An 18526-nucleotide genomic window follows, 5' to 3' on the forward strand; every position below is an offset into this window, starting at 1 on the left:
TTTAATTCTGCTTTACTACATTTTTATGTAGAATATTTCTTTTAAAAGATTTTGCAAATCTAGTAGCCTTTTTTCAGAGTTTCAGACAAGAAAACTGAAAAAAGACATTCTACAGAGTTTTCTTTCAATTTATGCACATTTATAGGAAAAGGAGAAGGGTGACCATTTAACATAAGTTTGTTTAGGAGTGTTGCTGTGTACGGTAGCTTATTGAACACTGTCGTCTCTCTCGTAGCTTGTTTGTTGTGTTCTTTGTTCCTTTGTGAAGCTAACACAGACGCCAAATGGTCAAAAGCCACTCTCGTCTCATGTGTCACGGCCGCAGATGTGCTGATCTGTTGGAAAGTTCTGGTTTTGATCGCCGCATCAAAAAGGAGAAAGTACCTTCAGGTTCAAACTCTGTGAAGCCACACACACACACGCACACACATGCAGACACACACTGAGTATTAAGAGGTTTCCTGAAGACTGATCCCACGGGAAATAGGCTTGTGCACGGTTCCTACAGCATGTATTAATTAACTGAGCGGGAAGAGAACGATGCATTGTCCAGTGAGGGTTGGACCGTTAATGAAGTCTGTGAGGCACAACACAACACCTGTTGTCGGCCCAATACAGAGATGTTTGTTCTCTCTGTACTGACCTGTCTGTCTGTCTCACTGCGTGACCAAAGGCCTGCATGGAAGGAGTCCTGGATAAAACAGATGCACGGATGAGAGGAGGAGTCGTTCACATTTTCCATCTGTTGACATTCTTCTATTTCATTTGTTGCCCAGTGTTTTCCTCTTTCGCTCTAGTTTCCTTTTACTTTGCTTCTTCATGTGTCTGCTGTGAACAACCCATGCAGTCTCCCATAAAGTAGACTTTAATGTCTTTAAGTCTCCCCTTCTGTCTTAAAGAAAATGCTACGTTTTATTCTCCTTCTACATCCTCTTCTCCCCCACCCCATCAAAAGCAGTGAATTTTAAACAAATTCCCCATCAGCAAAAGAGACACCTGACACCTGAGCCAAAGCCGGAGCTCAGGAGAGCCATCAAATATTGATGCCGTACCAACAACACAAACTCGCTGTGTTGCGACGCAGCCTGCTGAGCACCCACAACGGTCTAGACGGAGCTACTGAAACGCAGTGTCCAGATAAGAGCAGGTGCAAACAAGCCTGGTGCCTTTACCAGCTAGGTGCAGAGGTGAGGGAGATAACTGTGTTTTCCCTGTGCATTTCACCTTTTATGTTCGAACTGCAGCCACATCTGCGTCTGCATGCAACTCCTTCAACAGTGCTGAGAATCAGTTCTGTTGTTATTCAGTAAAATCTAAAAGCAAAGAGTGTGAGAAAAGTGTCCAAATGGTGTGCATGCTCCTTGGGGGGAAGAAAAATGGTTTTATGAGCAATTGCTGTGTGGTTACATGGCTCCCCCTTGTGGATGAGTTAGGAAGCACATGCACTACAGTGAATTGCATTGGATTTTTTTTTTTTTTTTTTAGTTTTATTTATTTTAAATAAATAAAACTAAACTAATACATAGTTTTCTGTTTGGTTTTTAATCGCAGAGACTTGCATTCAGTCCCCTCAAGTCATTTCTTGGTTTTTGTGTAATTGATACTGCAAGTTTCTCGCAGCTTTGCACATCTACAGACTGAAACTTTTACCCATTCTTTGTTGCAAAACAGCTGAAGCTCAGTCAGACTGAAATAAGAAAATCTGTGGTGAACATCAGTCAATACTCCAGTCATGCCACAGATTCTCATTTGGATTTAGGTCTAGATTTAATCTGGTGCTCTGGTCTCAAGTCTTTTGTTGCCTGTATTAGGTTTTCTGTGTTTGCTGAATATGGGATAGTGTGTCCAGGGTGATGTGCTATTTCCTGAAATTTTGGGATGCTTTAAACCGAGGATCTTCTATCTCATTTTTACTTGAGTCAAACAGCAAATGGGAATTTTTATAAAAAATTTTCCAGCCTTCTGGCTGCATATCTGATTAATTCTCTCCTTGCATCTCAGCTTAGATGGATGGTCGTGTCTTGTGTTCTTTGGTCTTTATGATGCAGTTTGTTCTCTAATGCTCTTTAGCAAACCTCTGAGGCCTTCACACAGCAGCTGGATTTATACTGAGATCTAATCAGCAGAGGTGGAAACTTTTTCGTATTTATTTTTGGCAACTTCTGAAGATACTTGGTTGTGCAGGATTTTGCTTACATGAAAAAGTACACCATCATTTTCCATAATTTGCAGGTTTTTCTTTGCAAAACGTCTTGAACACTGTGTTCTTTTCCAGTCACATCACAATTATTCAGAGCGTACTGAAAACACAAATAAAAGTTTCTGGTTGCACTGTAATAAAATGAGGCGAAACAAAACTTTGCTTGACATTCACACAGAAAATAATCTCTCCGTTTCCCCGTTTCTGTTCAGGTGAACGGCGTGAACATCGAGGGCATGAGGCATACAGAGGTAGTGGCCTTCATAAAGAAAGGGGGAGACGAGACCTGGCTGCTGGTGGTGGATCCAGAAACGGATGAACACTTCAAGAGAAGAGGAGTGATCCCCACGATCAGCCACGTCAAAGGTGGGACAGGCTGAAAGCTGAACGTATCCGAAATTTTAACAGCTGCAAAAGTTTATGTCAAGTTATAAACGTTGTTCTGCAATTCGATGCATACAAATTAATGGATAGGGTATTTACATCAAAATTTTAAACACTGGAATAAAAAATAAAAAAAACTTTTGTGTTTTGTCTCCTTTGTATTCTTGTTCCTAGATTATGACGGTCCTTCCATATCCAACGGATCGCCCAGCCCTCAGGTCAACGGCAGCTCCACCACGCAGTCCTTCAGGTCGACGCGCTCAGACCTCAGCACGCAGGTCGGTGTGGACGCCCGTACAGGCCGTTCCGCTTAAGAGTCTGAACCCTAAGCCCGTACCTCACGATCTTTCATTTTCACTTCATTGTCTCTGACGCCCAGCTGGCAGACGACGACGGCAGCCAGCTCATGGACCCCTTCGCCGAGATCGGCCTGAGACTCGCCGCCACGGCGGCGGAGGAAAAGATGAAAATCCATGCCAAGGAGAAGAAGAAGGCGCCACAGATGGACTGGATGAAGAAATACGAGCTGTTCAGTAACTTCTAATCTTAGTTTCTTGCCTCGCGAGACTTTGCGAAAGGCATTTCCTAAAAATCGAACTTCTCTGAATAAGAAGCTTTTCCTATACTCAGATGAGAATAATCCCGACACACGAGGGACACATTTTCTCTTTTCTCAACACCTTTTCTCTCAGTCAACTATTTGATTCAGCCTCCTCCTCTGAGAGACTCGGAATAGCAGCTATTTTTTATATTTAAAAACCACAAACAAGAGTAAACAAGCAGCTTCCTGTTATGGAAAGCCTTCTAAAGAGGTTACTGGACACTGTGACATGAATGATTGGTGGGAGTTTATATATATTTTTTTTTTCAAATTAGCCTGAGGAAGCAGGCAGAAGCACCACTGTGAAAGACTCTGCACCTCCATCCCATGCAGACAATGTACAACCAAGAAAACATCGCTGTGTATTCTGTCTTACGTGTATTTTTACGTCAAGTATATCGTCATTAATCATCGTTGTCATTAACGTACGCCTGTTTGCGAAACATAAAAATAATTCAAGAGAACTTCTTCATGCTCTAATCACCAATATCTCCTTATCTGAAGACAAAGGGAGTGACCACTAAGGGAAGAAGAGGGAAGGAGCTCCAGGTTCATAGAAAGGATGTGTTTTAAAGTTTATCGCAAAACAAACACCTTTCTGAATCACTTAATATTTCAGAGAAACATTTTTGAAAAATCTAGTAAGAGATTAGCATAATCAGAGAAACTTAAATTAAAGTGGTTTAATGGGAAGGTTGTTTTATGAGTTCAGACATTTTTTTTTTTGTTCGTTTATTTGTTTGTCAAAGAACTTGTGGAGGCAACATTTAACTGCAGGCCAAGTAGCATTCTACTAATAATTCAGTATTAATTATTTTTCTTTTATATTATTAGACTTATGAAGCAGATACGATTGTGAAGGCTACACCTTTTTCTTTGTTACTAGGATACTTGGAAAGTTTTAGATTGTAGTAGTACAGTAGGAGTGTAGTCTCGTTTTACAAGATGTGGGAAAAGCCTTAAAATAAATTCGAAAGTTTATTAGACTTTTATGAAGTTCAATTTACAGTGAATGAGTTTGTGTGTAAATATGTCGTAACACAGGGCTGGGCTGAAGAGGAACCCATAATTATTACGCCTTTATTCCCTGTGACGCAGCAAAGACCTCTGGGTAACCAAGTCTCCATAACAACCATTAGACTCTATCTACTTACTAGCAGGTGGTTTGGGAGGCATACCAAAAAAAAAAGTAATTTCTATCCTACTATCAGAGATAAAAAAAAAAGGCTGCTCAACTCAAAGGGAATCTTAACTTTGTTCAGATAAAAGTAAAACTACACTCAAGTTGAAAACATTCAAATTGCAAGTTTACCAGCACCGCCAATTTATTGAATTAGAAGTGATAGTAAATGGTCTTTGCCAAAATAATTTACTACATTTTTGTTTTTTGTTTTTTTGTGCACGGACATATTGGATATTAAACTTCGGGTTGCGTGACAAGTTCAGACTTTCCCAGTCACTACTCCAACTTGAGAAGATGTTCTTATTTTTTACAACAAACATGAAGAAAAAAAAACAACTTCTGATCACAGGAGGAATGCAGAGCATACATGAGCTGTCCAGTGACAAACACTGTAGGCCTGAAAATAAGGCTCATTTAGTGAAAAAGCTCCTCATACCCGGTTAAGTACAGTGGAGGTTTTTAAATATTGTTGCCTGTTTCTGTCCCAGAGGTTCTGGAAAGTGCATGGCCTCATTAACTCTTTTAAATGCCTGGATATTCAAAAACAAAACATTGCTCCATCAGTAAGGGGATATTGGGTCACCTCAGGCTTTTTCAGCAGGACAATGTTCTAAAACAAATCAACTCAGAAATGGTTTACCAAACAAAGTCAAACCTTTTCCTTTTTCAATTCGGTTCACAGACATAACTTTATAGAAAACTGTGAACTGTGTATCTTCAAACTTTGTGAAATGCTGCGGCAGAAGAGCAATTGGTGCTTTCCAATTGGCAGAGAGGGGTTGCACCGAATATTAAAAGCAGGGACACCTGTAAGTTTGCCACTGGGGTCAAAGGTAAGATTGGGGGTTTTCAGAATATTTCAGTGTGAGATTTTGCTGTTACAATTGAGTGGAATTTATTTTAAGGCTTTTCACACCCGTTTACAAAAATTCAAATGTGATGTTGAGTTTTCACTTGCTAATTATTTACAAGAATTGTAAGATTGGTCCTGTAGGTATACCAAAACCTTTACTTTATCTAATCTTTACTAATCCTAAAGCTACTGTGTGATGTCTTTGCAGACCAAAAAAAGTGAACACTTTCAGATTTGATGTTTATTGAAAAGGAAAAAAAGCGAATATTTCAATTCGAGTCCTGCCCAATCAGAGCAAATTGAATGATTTCAATCAGTAGCTGATTGACTGGAGCGCAGCGGGTCTTGTAAAAAAAACCTACTCTTTTCACGTAAGTCTTCAAGCTAATCAGTTTTTATCGTAGGAGTCGGAACATTTCATTTCTGTAAACTAAAAGTCTTTGGACAGAGGTTAAAGTTTAACAGAAACTGACTCTCTTCTGGTACCAGATCAGATACGACATGGCAGCGTGTTGGTCAGGAAGAGCTGGAGAAGCTCACAGCGAGGTCAGAGGGGTTTCAGGAAAGACACAGTTAGCCGCAGAGGTTACAGAGGATTATTATGCATATAGGAACAGCTGAAATACACATGCTTGTATGTGGAAAAGGTAAACATGTAACGCATTAGGGTAATTAGCGTTAGCTCTATACTCTGACAGAGTCTGGAAAGCAATCTGTGTTACAGATGTACATATGTGTCAGGTTGCATTTTTTTCAATAAAGTGAAACAAAGGCTTCTTTTGAATTTACCAAAATGTTGCATTCATTCACCTTTCACAGGGAGATTGCAGGATTTGGGATTTTCCATCCCTCATTTCTCCTCTATTGGTTTTTTTTTTGTTTGTTTTGTTTTTTTGTTCCACTGTCCCTCGTTTGCTCCCGTTTCCTCTCAGCCCCCCCTTTATGTCTCCCTCTCAGTGAGGATTATGTTGGCGTACAGTTTCAGGTTCGGCCTGTTCTCACAATTCTTCCACTAGCCAGCTGCTGTGAGGACACACAGGGGTTACATCGGGGTCAGAAGTGGGTTTGTGGTCATGTGAGAGAGCTTGCAGTGGTTTGTGTGTGTCTTCATTGAATGCAGAGAGAAGTCAGCACTCTTTGTCTTCTCTGATTCTGGATACTCTGAAATATGCAATGCTTTAGTGATTTTTATTTTTTATTTTTGGTTCACTCAAATAGTTTAAAAACTTTTTGGATATACTAAAAAAAAATCATATTTTCTGGATTTTGTTCCAGTTTAGTCCAGTGTTTCTCAGGTATTAGCTCAGGTTTTATGCAGACACCTACAGTATTTATTAAGTATGGCATAAATATATCTATTTATCTTACTTTAAATGGTAAATGACTATTTGCAGTAGCTTATTTTATGCTAAAATATTATAGATTTCCTCTTTACCAGCCATAAGTTAGCATCTTACACTCACAATAAGTCTTGGGCCGAATAACCTATAAGCAGGGACATGCACAGATAGACACTAGGGGGTGCTAGAACACCTGCTATTTACCCCATGTACAAAAAGTGCCCTTCTGAAACTGTTTATTTTATTTTATTTTTTTTTTTAGTGTGTAGTGTGTTCCCAAAGGTAGTATTTGCAGATTAAAAGTCTACATTACCAGAGTTCCACATTTTTGCTATTTAGCCCAACAAGAAAAGACTGCAGTTAAAACACGACTTGGTTTTGAGTTGATTTTTTTTTTTTCCCCCCCAGACACTTTTAAACATCTGCATCAGACAGGATGCGGCCATTGATTTGAAATAGGTTTATAGTCATGATGTCTGTAATTAATGTCAAACAACTAAGGAAGCCGGTGTTTCCAAGTGCTGCACAATAAAACATTCCTGGAAATTAACCAGATGACAACTGTGAAGCATGGAGGTGGACGTGTCCTGATTTGGGATCCTGATAGATGAATTTGAAACAGGCTGTAAATGAAACTCTTCAATCATTTCACAGCTTAAAGTGAGGAGTGGGGGAAACTTTCTTCTGACTTTCAAAGGCTGGCAGATGACCACAAGAAGCATCTTACTGAACGTATTTCAACCAAAGGAGTAACAAATTGGTTGGCCAAAAGGGGCAACACTAAAGCATAGCTGACGGGCACTGATCCATGTCTCCAGCGGTGGCTGAGTCAGAGGTCAGGTTGCTACTGCATCACCAGGTTCCTCCTTATGGAGTAACAAATTTTGTTATAAATGTAAGCGTTTTTGTTGTTTCTTTTTGTGCGTGTGTGTGTGACAAAAAGCAACACATTTCCACAGTGGCTTTCAGACTTTTGAAGGCGCACCAGAGTTCTAATTTAAATTGGTGTTTTTGTATTTCTGTCCGCAGCAGCATATTGTGTTGTGTTTGCTTCAAAATAGAGGAAATGGAGGACAAAAGCAGCAGCGGTCAGCCTAAAGAAGACATTTGTAGCAAATGAAAAGCATCTGAAAGGCATTTTATTAGAAACGAATAAACAAAATTCCAGCAAAGTCCAAACCAGCTCCCCTGGATAGCATCATGATGCTGCCACTGCCGTGTTTCAGCATGGCAACGATTTCATGAAGTTTCTCTCGTTTTCTTCCCTACATGCAAGTAAACCAATAACTTATGTTTTGGTCTCAAAGGTATTTTCCATGAATTTATCTATAGAAAAGGGAAAACACTATGTTTTTGCAAGTAGGCTACTGGTAATAAAAACACAAATTCTTCCTTTTATTTATGATTTATTCATAGGTCAAAATAAGTTTAAAAAAAAAAAGCTTTTGATGACAGATCTGTTCAAATAAAAGCTTTGAAATATTTTAGGAACCATAAAGAATAAGAAATATTGATGCATATTATTGACAATTATTACAAAGAATTGGAAGTAAATGGTAGAAAAAACTTTTATTTAACCAGGTGAGTTAAGAACAATTATTTACAATTACAACCTGGTAAAAAGATGATGATTCAAAACGATTCAAGACTTTTGCCCAGAGACGATTGGAGGAGAAAATGCTACTAGATGGACATTTATTAAGCTCTTATCTAAATTGTGCCTATAATCAGTAGCTCAGCCAGAGTAAACATATTTATTACCTTTTAGTGCTTAATTTTCTAGAACACACATTACAGCAGCTAATAAGCTACCATCCGTCCACTAGGAGGCACAACATCAGCGTTTCAGATCCAGGAAGTGGGACAAACCTTTACTAGCATGAGGCTGTGGTTAGATTGGATCCTACCTGAGCTTGCTCAAAATGCAACTCCACACGTGGCCACATTATCAACCTCCCTGGAGGTTATGGCGAGGCCGAGCCATGACACCAGCACATCAAAGGACAGCCCCAGTTCAAAGCAGTCTGCAATTTCAGAGCAGTAAAAGCAAGAGAACAGAGGCAGAGAATAGAGCCACAGGTGGACACTTTCTGTTTAGCCTGTCTCGGTCGTCGCACGCAGTTCTAACTTCCTATTGATGATAGATGATTGCTCGCCTTAAACCCCAGGTTTTCTGCCCTCTTACGTCCTTCCAAACTTTCATTCAAGTAGTCTGTACTAGTTTTTAAGGGTTGTAACTTTTGGGACTCATTGTGATTATGTTTGTTGATTTCTCCTGCGTCCTTTGGTCCTTCACAGTATCCCACACACACACACACACCTCAGCACCTTAATCCTCCTCAAGAGTGGCATCTATTTACCAGTGCCAGGGCTGCCTGGGATGCCTGCGAGAGAGAGAGAGAGAGAGAGAGAGAGAGAGACCAGAGGCTGACAGGGAGGGGAAAGGCAAAAAAAATGGTGGCAGGGGGCGAAGGAGTGCGTCTCCAAGGCAACTGTGTTTTTGTTAGCGCTTGTGAGTCAGACGAGCAGTGAGTCACAGTCAGGAGGAAACACACACACACACACACACACAGTCGCATTCATGCTCACTCCCCACTCAGTCAAAGAGAAGCCAAATAAGGACAGCTACATGCACAGAGACGGGGCAAGTAGGTCGAAAACGAAACACTCAGAGAAGGGAATGGGATGGATAATTAGTTCAGATTAAGGGGAAATTAAATAGGAAAATTAGAAAAAGATAAGAGTCCAGTTAAAATGAGTGGGGAAAGAGAAACGGAAGATCAAAGCGAAGGGAAACTGGGAATCCAGAGGGCGCGAGTGCAGGCAGCACATGCCCTCTCCGAAGAGCAACTATCACATGGGTGGGGGAAGAGGAAACGCGCAGGGCCACACCCAGTTTGTGCACACCTTGGATTAACTTGCTAAGCCGCCTATTTATTGTCTGACGCCAACACACTCAGTGTGGCGGCCTCGTTACGCGGTAAAAGTTGGCATTATTTGGCTTCCCTAAAGGAAAATAAAGTTTTATCGCCTCTTCTACTTTTTCATTTTACACAAGCGGCGTGGCAATGCTTTCGTTTTGAGAATGCAAACAGATGATTAATCTGGTGTTCATCGCTTCCGAGGTCTGTGACTGGTTTGCATTCCCGCAGCTACTTGGCTGGTAATCCAGCGTAGTAAAAAAAAAAAAAAAAAAAAAAGGCCTTTAGGTTGCATATATGACTGGATTTGTTTTCACAAATGAGTCCTCGGGTTTAGTTTTGTGTCGGCTGTGATTTCCATGCATGTATACACACCACGGCGCATTATCCAATCACACTCTGAAGTGTGTGTTTTGGCGTCCACTGACCTCGACCGAGAGGCAGAATACAGCACACACTGCCTTTCATTCTTCCTGCAAATATGCGTGTGCATGCGCTTTTTGTTTCTTTTACAATATCGTAAAAGTTGACATACTTCAAGTTGACAGCGCTCCATGTTGCTGACTATAAACTTTCCTTCTTCTCTCAGTCATCTTCTTTTAATTTAGCTCGGAGCTTTGATACTGCAGCCGTAAATAATGCCCCTATGTAATTTACAATAGCACAGTATGTTCTTAGAGTCCAGTGGTCAAATAAGCTCTTGCAAAATGTGGAACTTTCCCCTTGTTTGCGCTCTCTTTCTATACCTCTGGATGGCTGAAGTTCAGCTCGGAGCAGCCAATCAGAGAGCCAGACTGATGATCCTTCTTGTCAAGTTTATCTAAACACAGATAACGCGCTAGAAATATCACCTGTTCCCTAACGGCCGTGGGCTGGTGCATTCCTTTCTTTTCCTTTCTTTTCTTTTCTATTCTTGAGTGGAAGTTGATAAACTTTCGAGAGGAGGCCTTGAAAAAGTATTCAAGCCCGCCTGAACTGTTTCGCATTTTATTGCAACATGAAAGTTGAATGTGATTTATTTCATAGACAGACACTAAAATTAAAGAAATATGTTATTTTTGTTTGTTTGTTTGGGGGATTTTTTTTTTTTGCATGCATTTGTATAGAGCCTTTAGTTGATCTCCTTCAGAGCTTACCTAAAAACTGTACTCAGCAGGAAAGAATAATGGGGAGTTTACATTGCTGCATAATCATCTTTGTTCAATTAAAGGGATTAAAGTCAATAAAGACAACTCACAGCAATTATTATAAGGACAGAAAAACAGAAAAAGTTGGCAGGGTGTGAGATTATACATGCGTATTCAACCCCATTTACTCTGTTGTCCCTAACCAAACAGTATAAACAACAGTCTCCATGTATGATGCCCCTTCTCCACAACCAAGAGCAGCAGGTGGGAAAAGCATAGCATAGACTTATTTTTAGGCTTTACAGGGACGACAAAAGAAGTCAGAGGTCCCTCCTATAAGTGGGGAGACCAACTGGGGAAAATATGCTTCCACGGCTGATGCTGGGGCCGAGGAGCTAACGAGGGAGGGTGGAATGTGGTGCGGAGCTGTAAAAGCGGTTCAGGAATCGAGAAGAGTCTGCGTTGCCTGTTAGCGGCCGAGTGATTAACGGGACGGAGGAAGTCACTGAGCAGTGTGTCACTGAAGATGATGTCAGCCGTCGAATACAGGAACAGAAATGTCATGTGGTCAAAGATAGGCTTCCTGCCTCGCTGGGCAGAAACTGCAGTTGAACAAATACAGTAATCTGTTTTTTCTTACTTTTCCCAGACATAAATAGAACGTTAAGTCATCTTCTCTTTGTCTGGATTCTCAAGAATTATTCTGTTGCTGTTTCTCCTTCCTGTTATGAAGCAAGTTCCTTTTTTTGTTGTTTCTGTTCACATTCTTGAATGAAGCTGCTGTGTGGAGCTCATAAGTCACCAATTAAGTTAATGTGATAATAATCTAAACAAAGTAGAGGAGCAGTGATGCCAGCCCTGAGAATATGCTGCATGTTGCGTGGTTTTACTGAGAGGAAAATCCAGTATATTCCTATATTTAGTCAGGCTTTAGCGCAACATGTTGCAATCCAGTCGTTTTTAACAGAAGGGTTTTCACATTAAGAATGCGCAATATAATTTTTTATGTACACATAAAAAGTGTTGCCTGGCAGTAAAACATTTTGCAAGATAAACTACTCTTTACTCAATACCTGCCTCCCACTGAAAAGGGCAAGTTAAGACAACAAATGCGATATGTAACTTTTTAACACGGTTCTGGGATACTTTTTTCTTTTATTGTAGACATTTTCAGTTACAGGATGAAGATATTTACATTCATTATAACATAAATTTAACCACCTGGAGGTGAAAACCTGAAAAACTAAAAAGATTGATTGTTTTTTTTTTTTTAGGATGCCCGGTCCTCTACAGTCAGCAACCATCAAGGACGTTGATCTGGAAACGTTTGAGACTCAGCGGCGGCACTTTCACTCGATTTATCAGGACACAATGAAGCACCAATAAATTATTGGAGCAATTTCTGAGGAGGTTACAGCAATTTCATCTCATGTCAGAGTGAAACAATAAAAAGAAAAGTAGCAAAAAAAAGTGTTCACTCAAAGAGCTTTTTAATATATTTGCTTTTTTTTTATATAGCTTCACTTTTATATCCCACAGTTACCGGTTACATTCCCCTCTCAGGACATGCTTTGCAGAGCCTCCTTCTACCATTTCCTGTGGAAAAAAGAAAAAAAAAATCATCAGCGTCTTTGTAAATAAATGTGAAAGACAAACAACTGGATAAACTGGTGGGGAAGACGAGTCCTTCGTACTGGCAGAGCGAAGGATCACAATCAGACTACTGAGAATCCTGGATAATGACTCCTCCAATCAACCGGCATCTATGAATGTCTTTTTATTGGTGGTTCAGTCACCATCTTGATTTAGCCCAAAAAAAAAAAAAAACATGACCTTGACCCACAGATTCTTAGCCCATTTGGTTAACCTCGGCTTTTTTCAAACCACATTTTAACATCGGTAAATGTACAGAGTGAGATTTATTTTTACTGCTTAAAGAGATTGCACGAGATATTTGCTGTGAAAATTTGCTCAGGGTGACCATCACCCACTAAGCAGCACATTAAACAGGCAGATGAGTTTTTCAGTGGTATACTTCTATAATTAAGATGCTTAAGATAATAATAAAATAAAAAAATTCCACAGGAATTCCAGTTAAGTAACTCTGAGCTGTAATTTATGACTTGAAATGGAAATCTTTAATCTCTAGTTTATTCTCTATTAAATCAATCAACACCTCATTTGTGTCAGGATTATATTTGTGAAAACTATTTTCTTCATAAGATTTTTTTTCCACTTAAGTTGAGGAACTAGGGATAAAAATGACAATATTTTAACAATGAACCAGAACTATGTTTTTTTAATTGCTAACTTACACAAACTATAAACGTGATGTGACAAAAATTAAAACACTACAAAAACTTGCATGTTTTCCAAACATACTTGGACAATTGGATATTTAATTTCATCCACATCGGAAATTTTTACTGCAATATACTGACGAAATTTTTTTTTTTATTTTTCTACAAAGGTATATTTAATTTCCCGTTGACTTCATCAAAGTATTTTTACCACATTCCAGGAAAATAACCTCATGTCAGCCATGATGGAGGTGGCGGTGTCATGGTCCGGTGCTGCTTCGCTGCGTCACGCTGTAGAAACTCACCATGACTGAAATCCAACAATTGTAAGGACCATCTGTTAAAACAAGTCCAACCTGAAGACGAAATAAACCCACCAACATGGCAATGGCCTAAATCTTACCAGTGAATCCACCAAGAACTGGCTGAGAATTAAGAAATATAAAATCCTGGACTGAATAAAAATCTTTATCCGTCTGAGATGCCATGGAGTGAAATAAGCTTCACATAACCACTCAACCAACTCAAATCTAAAACTGAGGAATCGGGAAAATGTTCCACACTAATGTCAGACTGGTAGGTATCCATACATACGTTGTTTTTCTCACATTTCTGGATGAATTGTGTCATTACGCTCTGGAATAATTGGTTTTCATACCTGTACGGACAACTGTAACGTCATCCGAATGTGAACATTTCATTGTCTCGACATGAGGAAGATCCTCCCGTTTTCTGTTTTTGTTTTCTGGGAACGCATCTGTTCACCAGGTTTCTCCCCTAGACAGACCCTGTTTTAACATCTGGCTGGCCTGAAGGTCAACGGACTGGTTTAGCTGGAAGTCTGCTCTGCTGCCTGGATGGATGCATGGGCGGTGCGGATGAGTAGTTGTTTATGTCAGCAGAAAGAGCAAGAAGCCTCTGGGGACAGCAGGGGGCACCTCTATCAGACAGATCGAGGCCAGATGGGGGGAGTTCAAAGCAGGGGCTAAACACACAAGACAGTTTGGGATAGTGTGAGATAATGAACTGGTGTTGAGTGCTAGAAAGGAACAAATGAGAGGGTCAGCAATCAAAACGACAGGAGTCTGGTCTGACGGAAAACCACACCGAGAAGGGGGCTGGAAAGGTGGTCTTGGTGGATATTTTTAGCATGTTGCGTGGAAGAGGGCGGTATCTTCTCGAGGGGTTTTTCCAGAGGAGTATATTTAGGGATGGGATTTGTAAAAAGACAGAAAGAGACCAGGAGAGATGTGCACTGTACACAAATGCCAGTCTGATGTAAGAGTCTGCAACAGGGACCACACACATTCCCGTTTATTCCCAGCTCTGTCCGTCTCTGACATAGCCCCTTTTTGACTCACTTCATCGAGAACAAAGCTACAAATGCACCACCCTGGCATTCTTTTAATAGCTGTGGATGTGTTGTAAAGGTTACTGTAAAATCCCAAAACACATCAGTATGTTTATGTGCATTTTTGTCCCGGCATTAAAGACGAGCCAAAGCTCAAAAACAGTTCGACAGCCTTTCAGCTCATCAACCTAACACCCAACATTCCAGACACCGCAGATCAGACAGCAATTTTCCAAACACCAGCGCCACTAATGTGGTGCAATGCTGACAAAAAAAAAAGAGAGCGAGAGACAGCTGAAAAAGCAATGCTAATAATGTTGAGAAAGAAGAGAAAAAGAGACAGCAATGTGGTCTTCGTTCAGCTTGCTAAGGATAATAGCATGCAAGCAAGCTGGGGATAAGAGGCGAGCGAGTGGAGAGCGAGTGCAGAGCCGCAGTGACGCCATTGTGGTTCCACAGCACTTCCTGTCTACCGCCACACTGTTTGTATGTCCTGTCGCCATGGCAACTGCCTACACATAATACCAGAGAGGTAAGGGAGGAGGAGTAGCAAGAGAGAGAGAGAGAGAGACAGAGAGACGGAGAGAAAAATAAGGAAAGACCATTCAGTCAAGTGGATTCATTTGGAGCCTCTTCACTGGCTCGTTTTAAGTTGGACAACGCTGAGTTGGTCTTTTCTTGAACATAATGACCCACTTCTTGATTGGTTTCCTGTAAAACAATCCAGCGTGGATGAAGAATAGAAATGTGATGACCTAAAATGTCCCGGGACTGCATAAGGGGGGGAGGTGTTAAAGGAAAAAAAGGGGAAAAAAAAGAAAGAAATGGGTGGAAAAAAAAACAACAACCTAAAGCTTTAAATGCAGGGTGGAGAAGAGGATGATGAAAGGGATGAAGAAATGACAGGTGGATTAGGACAGTCACACAGCTCAGAGATTTCTGTCTGCCATCTGTAGCTGCCATATGAAAACGACTGGAAATCCCCCAACCTAGATATAAACACGCAAACTCACCACGCACACAAAAAAAGAATAAGACAATGTCTTTATGCACAAGCTCCTTTAAGCCAAAGTTGGAGTTTTTTTGGTTTTTTTCTCCAAAAAGCAACTCCTTGATTCATGAACACGATAACAATTAAACGAAGCTGCTAAAATTGTTGCTTTTACAGGTACTTACTCAAAGCTTTTCAGTGAGCCAATGCTACTTTGATAATGCTAAGGAAGTTACAAAGATATGTATGCATCATTAGCTGTGACCACTGTTTGTCAGAGCAATACATTTCACGAAAATGCATCTGAACACTTCGGTACCCTGTAGAAAAGTCACGCACAAATCGCCCAGCTGGATTCTCTTGTGGTTGCATTTTACAATGCAAATATCTATAAAAAAAAAAAAAAAAACAAGTGTGTGCAGTAACGAAAGTATTGTTAAGCTTTAAGAAGAGCGATGACAATGTGTATGCAGCAATGTGGGTTAACGCCAGGAGGCAGCAATTGATTTCAGACTATTGATGTAGTTTTATTGCGTCTTTGCGAATCAAGACAAACAGGTTGCGTAGAAAGGAGCCGTGGTGCTTTGTGAGTAAGTCTGGTGTCGTGGAAGAGGTACTCGAGGGTGGTGCAGGCGGTGCCGTCTCGTACAGGGGCAGTGAGACAGCCGTGAGGTGTGTGGTAGGAGCGACAGTTTGTTTAAGGTGGAGTCGGGATTAGATCAGGGTGTCAAACTGTTAGCAGGAAAGTTGGAAATGGAAGGGTTTCACGATGGTAGTGAGATCAAAAATGATTCATGGAGATGGTGGAGCAATCAAAAAGACAGAGGTAGAGGTTGCCATGTAGGAGATTTTCAGTGGGAGTGAACACTCCTGACTTGAAGTGATATTAACATTTTGTAGGCGCCCAGCCTAACATGAATCTGACATGAATCTAATAGGAAACCTACGAGAGGAGATAAAGATCAGGGTGATTTGCAGGACGGCTGCAAACCTCAAAGTCTCCAAGAAATAAGAGTAGAACCAAGCACAAAGCTTGCTCGTCAATTTGAGATTCAAGATTTTAATCAAATTTACATAAAAAGTTGTTTGTTTTTTTTAAACTGTTCTCTATTTGCAGAAGAAGATGTTGATGTTCATAAGAAGAGCCCCATTGTCTGTGAGTCTGGTTTAATAAGAAAGCCTGGTACCTTTCGGGTCAGCTGACACATCTAGCAGCATGTTCTTACCGCCAAAAGAATATCTTTTTCTGTCTTTTGTTGCATAATTGAAACTGCGTCACCATAACAACCAGATAGATGTTGATATGTTATATCTCACAGACCGGTAGCCCAGAATAGAGTTATTTGGTAAGTGACTCACTTTTTAACGTGTCAAATTTGTTGAATATCCCCAAATACACCGCTCGCATAGTAACAGAGATGCAATAATTAATTCCCCTTCTGTACAATACACCATGATTTATGTACAAACCCAAAGACACGATTTATGACGGTAAATATTGAACGTACACTGAGGAGCACTGAAGAAATGAGCACACACTGTACAATGGAGAGTATCTTTCGGTTTTCTTTGAAGTAGTTTGAATTAAAGTGAACTTCTTCCCACATGACAAGACAAAATAACCCACAGTCTTCACTACGGTTGCACAGCTTCCAGGAAACGTAGAAAGTCGGTGTTACAAAATACAACACGCTACGCTGATAATGTTGATCACTATCATAAAGATAGAAGAGTTCAGGAGAAAGAAAAGTGAGGCAAAGTGCACTCATTCAACAGGTTTGTTTTTTTTCCGTAAATAACTTATTTTTCCCCGCAGGAAAGAACATTATGCACTAGACTTTGGTCTACAAAAGTAGAAGAAAAAGCAAAGGGTGGAAAAGCTGGAAGATGTGGCATTGATTACAGTTTCATACCAGCTTTTTTTTTGTCTCATATTTCAGCCAGACTGAAAGGACTGGTATTGATCTGAATTGAAAGCAGTCTTGACAATTCTCGTGATGAGCAGCGTCTCTGTTTCAGATCTGTTTCATCTCAGTCATTACAGTATTGGGCTTGCGTGTGGCGGTGCAAATTATCGTGTCTGTGCGGCAGAGGAGAGAGTGTGCACGGCACGTAACGTGGTTTTGATCTCTGGAGTCTTTTGGGTTTTTTGTTGTTTTTTTTTTTATTTTATTTCATGGCAGTCAAGTTATTTATGTGTGTATTATGATATTTATTTGTGCACTACCATGTTTAACTGAGTCACACAGAGACAGTTTATTCAGCATAAACAAGAAGCCCATATATGCTGCACAGACTTTAAAAGAGACAAGAGATCAAGTGAAGAAAAAAAGAAACACTACTGTATATCAAACATAAGTTTACACATTCCACATGTATTCTTTGCTGAAAGACAATCAAAAAGTCAAAGCTCTCACTAAACTTTGACTGTTATGCAAAGCTGTAAATCCCCTCGATGAGGACAACTTAGAAACACAAATCCACAAACAAAACATTATCCCATCAGAGCACAAGCGACGTGTCGCGGTCATGTGTTTTACTGGCATGGCTGTTTCACTAAGCTTTGAGTGTATGCGTTGCTTGGAGACGAGCATGCGTGTGGAATGTGTGACGTCCGCACTCTCGCTCAGGGGCGTGGTCATCACCGAAGGACTTTGCCTCTCTCTCTCTCTCACACACGCCCCGAGGCTTTTGGGGAAGAAGGGGAAGTTGTAAAATGTCTAATAGCCCCTCTCAGAAGCTAGTGTTGCTGTACCCCTGTGGAGATAGGTGTTGTGTGGGGTGTGTGTGTGTGCGGGAAGGGGTGGGTGTTAATCGTTATTGACAGGTGCCGATCAGATCTTGCACAGACTCATGAACAGTCCTAATAACAATCCAAAGCTGCAACTAGATCCTGATGCAGTTTTATCTTCAATTTAAATATTAATCTCAGAATTTATTCTGCTAATCTTGAAATAAAAGAAAAATGTCCTGCCACTTTCTGCTTCTTACCGCCTTTCATTTCAGAGTTCTTCCAAAAAATATTCTATTTGAAATATTATCACCGCTGCAGACATACCTACATTACCTTAATTGTTAAATGGTTCACAAAAATAAATAATACTGTTCTAGAAAATGCACATTACAAAATCTACACTTCTTCATCGTTCTATTAACAGCAATCAAATTATGACACTAAATAATATCTTTGGGCCTAATTTGACCAATCAGCATTTGGTTTTCATGTTTGTTTTATAGTGATATAATGTTAAATGTCAATGTATTTTATTGGTATT

At 40.2% G+C, this 18526-nt stretch overlaps 1 protein-coding gene and 1 long non-coding RNA gene across 3 annotated transcripts in view; one reads left to right on the top strand and one right to left on the bottom strand.

Annotated features, from left to right (window-relative positions):
* The window catches only part of LOC106962236 (Na(+)/H(+) exchange regulatory cofactor NHE-RF2), a 34227-nt gene extending 29528 nt beyond the window's left edge, over positions 1-4699 (top strand). The window contains exons 4-6 of one of the 2 annotated variants that reach the window (XM_015056523.1): positions 2413-2566; positions 2759-2862; positions 2964-4699. In XM_015056523.1, coding sequence (XP_014912009.1) covers positions 2413-2566; positions 2759-2862; positions 2964-3128 — 423 coding nt within the window. In that variant the 3' untranslated portion in view covers positions 3129-4699. Of the gene's footprint in view, positions 1-2412; positions 2567-2758; positions 2885-2956 lie in introns of both variants that reach the window. The other variant, XM_015056524.1, reaches the window with a different exon arrangement.
* Positions 4700-12052: 7353 nt separating this feature from the next.
* On the bottom strand, positions 12053-15357 carry LOC106962231 (uncharacterized). Its single transcript, XR_001427929.1, has 3 exons — positions 13568-15357; positions 13140-13265; positions 12053-12205 (listed from the first exon to the last, which is right to left on the bottom strand). It is a non-coding gene; the product is annotated as an uncharacterized LOC106962231 (long non-coding RNA).
* Between the last annotated feature and the right edge of the window lie 3169 nt (positions 15358-18526).

This window comes from Poecilia latipinna, unplaced genomic scaffold (assembly GCF_001443285.1).
Source record: "Poecilia latipinna isolate Pla-1442-1.1 unplaced genomic scaffold, P_latipinna-1.0 Scaffold1388, whole genome shotgun sequence".
In the NCBI taxonomy this organism is placed as follows: Eukaryota; Metazoa; Chordata; class Actinopteri; order Cyprinodontiformes; family Poeciliidae; genus Poecilia; species Poecilia latipinna.